Below are 8,518 nucleotides of genomic sequence, written 5' to 3' on the forward strand. Positions count from 1 at the left end.
TTGAAAAACAATCATTTCAATGTGTTCTGGCACTCTCAACCACCACAGCATTGATACTTGTGCATGTGTGTGTTGGAATTTAGTTCTTTGTTTAGTGATGCTGTGGCAAAAGTAAATTCATCCGTCCGTATTTTGACGATCGCCACCATTCACACGCACATAAATAAACACATTATAAAAAATTTCAACTTTTATTTTCAAAAAAGTATTTAAACAACAACTAGTTTGCATGTTAATACAACAAATACAGCAGATTCTCACAGATATGGATTTAAAAGACTAAGCAAATCTGAGACTATCAAAATGGCCTAATACCATGAAACCTGCCATATGTTATTTTACAGACACGAGAGATTGGCAGATAAGCCATCAGTTTCTTGTTAAAACATGTTATTTTACAGACACAAGAGATTGGCGGATAAACCATCAGTTGTTAAAACATGTAATTTTTACAGACACAACAGAACTTTTTGTGCATGTTGTGATGTGTTGCAGACAAAACAGAACTTTGTGTGCATGTTGTGATGTGTTGCAGACAAAACTCTGGAGGGATGGGTAGGACGCACACGGGCAGACAGTGTGGAACTCCCTCGCAAGACTATCACATCGCATGTGGCTCGCATGACTGGAGGTACTGTGTTACTGCTCCACATTGAAGGCTGTTTAGACATTCAGTATTTCATGTCAACGTTCAAACTGACAAAAAAGTTTGATTTTGTGCTTTTCAATTGGTTTCAATCAGTGAGAATATATTGAAGTGTAAACTTACCTTAGCATTTCATTGCTTGAAGATTTTTATTGGTTGTTTTTTTTTTTTGCTCGAGTTTTCTGCAGATAATTTATTGTGTTGTGTTTTGGAAAAAGAAAGTGTCGGTGTCACTCCTTGGTTCTGCAAGATTTTGAAGAAAGTTTTGCAGAAAATTCCCTATTCTTTCTTTATCTTGTGCCGTTAACACAGTATCAAACAAAGTCAGGGAATTGTTCAAATGAGGTTCAAATTAAGATATGCAGACCTGTTTACCCTCCCGGATTGTCCGGAATTATTACGGATTTGGGGTCGTAATTCCGGTATTACGGAAATCTACCGAAAATTCCGGAAATTCTGGTCGAGAGAACCTTTTCCGTGTGCGAAAATTCGAAGTCGAAATTGTGGTAATCACCAGGACTGTGATTTCAAGGCTGACCGGAACAGCCTTGTCTGCGCATGTGCGCAGCAAGGTATTTGTCGGATTCCGCGCGGTTTTGCGATCGACATTGGTCCGAAGTGTAAGGCCGATCTCTGTGGGGACGAAATGCCAACCAAAAAAGCGAAAGTTGTACAGAAATATCGGCAAAACTATCAAGTCAAGTGGCGGTGTCTGGCGAAATCTAAGAAGAGCGAATCACATGTATTTTGGTGATCAAATTGAGATCAGTGCAACAACAAAGCTAGTCAGCCACGAGTCACGTCGCGGCACGTGTCCCTAGGTTAGACGCAGCATTAGTTTAAAGGCATATGTACGCGCTCCCGTGTTTACAAAGTGTAGTTTGCCCATAATCGATGTCAAACGCACCATAAGACCATGTAATGACGACATGTCGCCATGTGCGGACCATATACATGCATTGCAGCTTGTTTTAGAGTCTCAAAACCTTTGGATGTAAACAAAGACGCGGAGTTATTTCCCTTGCGTCAACGCTACCTCTGTTGGCAAATCTATAAATAGGACGATCCAGATCAAAATGAAAATTAACATATCTCAACATTGAAGGGGTCCTAGACCACAATATTTTGCAGGGAACTTAATTTAGCATGTCTCCAGCTGTTGGTAAAGCAATTAGCGTGTATAGTCATCGAGTACATATGGCTTTAACAAAATGGGGAGTACACAAATGAACATGGAAACAACAAAAACACCAAATTATGTTTGGCAAAACATGAGCCTGCTTCACATCGAGTTTATTTGACCGAGGTCTCTACTTCAACAGAATCTCTCAGACCTGTGAACCGATCTCTCGCAACGGTCAGTCGCACCAGAGACATAGATGTAGGTCTATGGTCGCGCTCATCAGTGACTTGCGCTGTTGCCGAAATTCAAGTCTTTTTGAGTCTAAAACTGATCTCCATTAATATTTCTCCAATATAGCAAAGATTACAGTTCTTTGCATCGAAAAACTTAAAAGAAAATGTTTAAATGAAATAAACGAATCGGTCCTCTAAATTTAAAGGTAGCTTCTGGAGAGTGTTATTATGACTGGTTTTAATGCAGGATGTCTGATATGACAGAATGTAAGGTGGTTTGTTTTGTTCACATGCATCTTCACTGTAAATAGTCCAGGGGCGGATTAGGGGACCCCCCGCGGGTTAGGGGGAAGAATTTACCCGATGCTCCCCAGCATGTCGTAAGAGGCGACTAACGGTTTCTGTTTCTCCTTTACCCTTGTTAAGTGTTTCTTGTATAGAATATAGTCAATGTTTGTACAGATTTTAGTCAAGCAGTATGTAAGAAATGTTTAGTCCTTTGTACTGGAAACTTGCATTCTCCCATTAAGGTAATATATTGTACTACGTTGCAAGCCCCTGGAGCAATTTTTTGATTAGTGGTTTTGTGAACTAGAAACAATTAACAAGTGGCTCTATCCCATCTCCCCCTTTCCCCGTCGCGATATAACCTTCGTGGTTGAAAACGACGTTAAACACCAAATAAAGAAAAAGAAAGAAAAGGATTAGGGGTGTGTGTGTTACTGGGGTCCCCCCCCCATACCCCCCCCCCCCCCCCCCCCCCCCCCCCGCCTGCTGTCAAAAAACCCAAACATTTTCTGTCTGTGAATTGTGTGTTGTTGTCGGGAGCGGATATCAATGAAGATAAATTGCCATTATTTAATCAGGGGTGTTGCTAGACATTTTCATGTTGGGACATTTGGCCAAAACTGTCAGAAAGCTTTAGGACATCTTGGAAAATTTTCGGCTATTATTTTGGCTCATACAAAGTCGCCGCAACATTGAAGCACAAGACTCAAGAGGGGAACACCAATACATACAATCATTGTCTTAGGAACACAGATTACAGGGGCGGAGCAGTTAAGCCAGAGGGGAGGGGGGGGGGGTACAACCTGGGGTCCAGGGTCCCGTTGGGGGGTCTGGGGGGCAAAGCCCCCCTGAAGCTGAATGTTAGCTATTTTATAAACAATTTGTGGCTTATCCTTGATTTTAAACATGATCAACTGGTGTCAGCAGCCACTCATTTCTTTTAACATTAGTATTAAATAATGGCAATTTATCTTCACTGATATCTGCTCCCGACATCATATAGTATGGCAAGAAGGAAGACATGTCGCATACTGTGACAATTAAACAATTAACTCTTCCCCCGGCTTTACAAACAGAAAAAAAAAAATTCATGGGGGGGGGGGGGGGGCAGAATCCCCCTTCCCCCCCCCCCCCCCCACTCCCCCCTACATCACTACATCAGACACCAGTTCTCTGAAACTTTTTCAAACCTTTGACTTTAAATTCTTGAAAGAAAAAACTCTTCCAACCTTGAGCTAATCTTGACAAGCCTTGGGAAACATGACTCAGACTGGTAAAAATTCCAATAACAAGAAGAGCAAACGCTCGATCGAGTCACTTTCGCAGTTCTGAATATTATATGAGGCATCAGATGGACAGGAAGAAATTGCTATTCACAACACAATACAGATGTAAATAATTTGATGTAAAGAATAATCCTATAAAGTTTGAATCAAATCCGATGAATAGTTTCAGAGATATGATATTTCAATTTTTTTCCTTCAAGACATACCTGTGACCTTGAAAAAGGTCAAAGGTCACCAAAGCAGACGTCAAAGTGTAGAGGTCACTGGGAGTCACGTTCACATAAAATTTGAGCCCGGTCACTTTTATAGTTTCCGAGAAAAGCCCAACGTTAAGTTGTGTGTTGCCGAACAGAAAAGGCTAGTTATCTCCCTTGTTTTTCTGATAACGTTCGTAAAAGGCTACAGATGTAAATACTTTGATGTAAAGAATAATCCTACAAAGTTTCAATCACATCCGATGAACTTTGTCAAAGATATAAAATGTCTAATTTTTCCTTTGACGCTGACCTGTGACCTTGAAAAAGGTCAAAGGTCAACGAAACCATCGTTAAAGTGTAGAGGTCATTGGAGGTCACGACTAAACAAAATATGAGCCGGATCGCTTTGATAGTTTCCGAGAAAAGTCCAACGTTAAGGTGGTGTCTACGGACGGCCGGACGGCCGGCCGGACAGACTAACATTGACCGATTACATAGAGTCACTTTTTCTCAAGTGACTCAAAAAAACCGTGTAGGGTGAGCCAGTTTGCTTGGAAACCACGATTTGGAGGACGCTTTTCATTCTCTGGCTCAGCAGATTTCGATTCGTGGTGACTATCGTCTGCTATGTCGTCTGCTTCGATCGACTCGACAACACTACTACCACTCACACACACTGTCCACATTCGCGGTGTTCCTGTCATTTTGTCCGGAATCACTTACCTTGGCGAAGGGTAGCAAACCTTGGCCAATTAAGCAATATAGTTTTTTTCTTTTTTGGTTGCGACATGATGTTCAAATCCAAATCGAAAACACTGACTGACTGATAAACTATGGCGAACGCAAACGCTGAGAATGTGGTTTCCCTTGTCCAAGGGAAAACACTCCGGCATCTATATTTTTTGGCAATGGCTTCCGTTCAAAACATTGATGTTTAGTTTTTGGTTTTCGCGAAGGAAATAAACGTCAGTCATTTGACTAAGTACATCAGCAGCAGTTTTAGCAATCAAAGCCTGACCAATACAAAAAACTGGCCAAACTTTTGTCGATTTAGGCGAATACTCTTTGGACATTTGGCCGATAGGGACATGAAAGTTTCGGCCAAAGTAAAAAAAATCGGCGAAGGGCCGACCCAAACGACACCCCTGTAAATACTAACTTTAAAAGAAATAATGAGTGGCTGCTGACACCAGTTGATCATGTTTAAAATCAAGGATCTTCTTCTTCTTCTTCTTCTTCGTTCATGGGCTTAAACTCCCACGTACACTCGTGTTTTTGCACGAGTGGAATTTTACGTGTATGGCCGTTTTTACCCCGCCATTTAGGCAGCCATACGCCGCTTTCGGAGGAAGCATGCTGGGTATTTTCGTGTTTCTATAACCCACCGAACTCTGACATGGATTACAGGATCTTTTCCGTGCGCACTTGGTCTTGTGCTTGCGTGTACACACGAAGGGGGATAAGCCACTAGCAGGTCTGCACATAAGTTGACCTGGGAGATCGGAAAAATCTCCACACTTAACCCACCAGGCGGCCGCGGCCGGGATTCGAACCCTCGACCTTCCGATTAAGAGGCCGACGTCTTACCACCCCGCCACAGCGCCCGTCAAAATCAAGGATAAGCCACAAATTGTTTATAAAATAGCTACAGTTCTTCGCCCCCCAAACCCTGGACCCCAGGTTGTAACCCCCCCCCCCCCCCCCCCCCCCTGGCTTTCTTACTCCGCCCCTGAATACTGTGTGTGTTTTATCAATAAAGTACACTTGTCTTTGTTAAAACTTGCATTATTATATATCAGGTGTTGTTGTGGGTTTGTGTGTGTGTGTGTGCAGACCTTCTGTGTGTGTAGTACAATACTGTTAACCATGGTTATCATCAATTTTGTACTTGTTTTGCATGGTAGCGCGCGTTCAAACGTGTCGTTTAATCGTTTTCGAGCTGGTTTATGGTTGATACAAAAGATTACTGAAAGATGCCTCAAATTACTGAAAAGTACCAGTTGCATTCCTGATTTTCATTTTGGGGGGTAAACAGGTCTGGATATGTGTCGTCGAAGATAATGGATTTCATCATCTGATACAGATCCAGTTTTTCAGCAGTACATTCCTAATTATTACGCTGGCAGGCAATGCATTTTAGTATATTTTTTGACAGCGTTTTTTTCTCTCAACAGGAAATGGCTTCAATCAACCCAAACCATTCCAGATTGTTCGCCAGTCCATGCCTTTTGGTACACTTGGCGGCGATGCAGGCCTTTTCTTCATTGGCTATGCTGCTTCTCCGAGAAACCATGAGTTCATGTTGGACCGCATGGTGGGCGCAGGGGGGGATGGTCATTCTGATGACATCATGCGTCTGACCAAGAACGTCAAGGGAACCTACTGGTACTTCCCTGGTATGGCAGAGCTAAAACAACTGGAGTAAGCTTTCCTTGTGCAGAAGAGAAAGGATATTTTGAGTTTAAAGCCTGTTGTGATTGAGAGCTGAACCCTTGGTTTGAGAATGTGATCCATCTGAGTGATCGACAAGAAGAAGAAGAAGAATGTGATGGATTTTGCGATGTGAAACTCATATAGTAATCAAATGACTACCAGATAAATTTGTTTTTTGACTCTTGAAGACTGGAATGTTCAGTGTTTTGTTATTGTTTCTGTATAAAATTAGCAAACAGAGTTTGGAAATGATAATTAATACCATGTTCATTTTCGTTTTCGTGTGACACATGGTGCTAAAACGATGTTAAACACCAAATAAAGAAAGAAAGAAAGAATGGTGCTAAAAATTAATGTATTTCAAATCCTGGAATTGTTTGGATGTCAGCATTGATTACTGCCAAGGATTTTTGTATGTAATCCAGATATTTTGATATTTCTTTTGATTTTCTTGCCATATTCATTGTTAAAATGTTCAAAGAATGACATGTTTCTGAATGAAACAGCATTCCTCCCTTGCCCAATATTTTACCAAGAATGTTCCATTGATGTGCATACACATGTACGTAAATTGTTTTTTTTTCAAACTTTATAGTTTTGAATTGTGATTTGGTTTTGCTCTAAGTTGTGATTCATTGAGTGAAGTCAGAATGTGAATGGCTTGCTTGAAAACAATAGAAAGAAGATTGTAAAACATGATACAACTACGCACTATGAAACTATTAGGAGTGGTGTTTAACATATGTAATATTTGGTGGTGGGAGTGAGGGAAGGATGGGGAAAGGAGGGAGTAGATCAGCCTTAAGTAAAGTTTATTTCATACGAAGGGTTGTACAGGTTTCTGCATTTTTGTTATCATGATTATGATATTAATAATGCCTATTAAACAATGTTTGAGATTATCTTATGGTAGATCGATGTTAAGTATTTATGTTATATTACTGCCATATTATATTTTCTGTAACTAACAAATATTTTTTGTTGGCTCTATCTTTAAAAGTGTTGAACCAACAATGAAGGTGTGTGTGTGTGTGTGTAGGAGAGAGAGAGAGAAGGAAAGAAATAGAGGTGCTTTTCTTTTGTCGGCTTCTACTCCCACATTATGTTCAAACAGTTGTCAATTACCTGGTGCTGTCTATTTCTTTGTTTTATTTAAAAAGAAACATCCATGCATGCAAACAGTTTTGCATAATTTGTAATGTCAGAGGAGAAAATGAGCTCCCATGGGGTCGCCTTCACGCGGCGGGGGTGTTATCACCAAGCTACCCCACCCCTTTATTTCTCTTCTTTTGTCTTATTTCTGCCTTACCAGTCCTTTCACCTATATTTCCTTCCAAGAAAACTCTCCCTACTATTCCCTGCAGTTTTCCAATTCTTTTCTTGTCTTATTTCTACCTGACTGGATCCATCACCTTTATTTCACTTACCAAAAGTCTTCTTTTCCACATCCTTATTTCTCTGCACCCCGCATGTCGTACGAGGCGACTAACGGATTCTGTTTCTCCTTTAACCCTTGTTAAGTGGTTCTTGTATAGAATATAGTCAATGTTTGTAAAGATTTTAGTCAAGCAGTATGTAAGAAATGTTTAGTCCTTTGTACTGGAAACTTGCATTCTCCCAGTAAGGTCATATATTGTACTACGTTGCAAGCCCCTGGAGCAATTTTTGATTAGTGCTTTTGTGAACAAGAAACACTTAACAAGTGGCTCTATCCCATCTCCCCCCTTTCCCTCGTCGCGATATAACCTTCGTGGTTGAAAACGACGTTAAACACCAAATAAAGAAAGGAGAAAATGAAGTGAAACATATGCTTTGATTCACAGTAACACACACACACACACACACACACACACACACACACACACACACCAAACTCTCGTACAAGTAATGTGTCACTTGAACATTATCCAATTTATCTTAGTATCCCATTAAAAGATCAAAGCAAAACCCATCAAAATAAAAAATAATAAAAAACAAGAAGAGCAAACGCTCGATCGAGTCACTTTCGCAGTTCTGAATATTATATGAGGCATCAGATGGACAGGAAGAAATTGCTATTCACAACACAATGAGTCACGTTCACATAAAATTTGAGCCCGGTCACTTTTATAGTTTCCGAGAAAAGCCCAACGTTAAGTTGTGTGTTGCCGAACAGAAAAGGCTAGTTATCTCCCTTGTTTTTCTGATAACGTTCGTAAAAGGCTACAGATGTAAATACTTTGATGTAAAGAATAATCCTACAAAGTTTCAATCACATCCGATGAACTTTGTCAAAGATATAAAATGTCTAATTTTTCCTTTGACGCTGACCT

At 40.5% G+C, this 8,518-nt stretch overlaps 1 protein-coding gene across 2 annotated transcripts in view; it reads left to right on the forward strand.

Annotated features, from left to right (window-relative positions):
• Positions 1-8,004, forward strand: part of LOC138981228 (dye-decolorizing peroxidase YfeX-like) — a 21,673-nt gene extending 13,669 nt beyond the window's left edge. For both annotated transcript variants that reach the window (XM_070354073.1, XM_070354074.1), the window contains 2 exons: positions 536-631; positions 5,948-8,004. In XM_070354073.1, the coding sequence (XP_070210174.1) occupies positions 536-631; positions 5,948-6,198 (347 nt within the window). In that variant the 3' untranslated portion in view covers positions 6,199-8,004. The remainder of the gene's footprint in view (positions 1-535; positions 632-5,947) is intronic.
• Positions 8,005-8,518: the final 514 nt, after the last annotated feature.

The sequence above is a fragment of the Littorina saxatilis genome, linkage group LG12 (assembly GCF_037325665.1).
Source record: "Littorina saxatilis isolate snail1 linkage group LG12, US_GU_Lsax_2.0, whole genome shotgun sequence".
Classification (NCBI taxonomy): Eukaryota; Metazoa; Mollusca; class Gastropoda; order Littorinimorpha; family Littorinidae; genus Littorina; species Littorina saxatilis.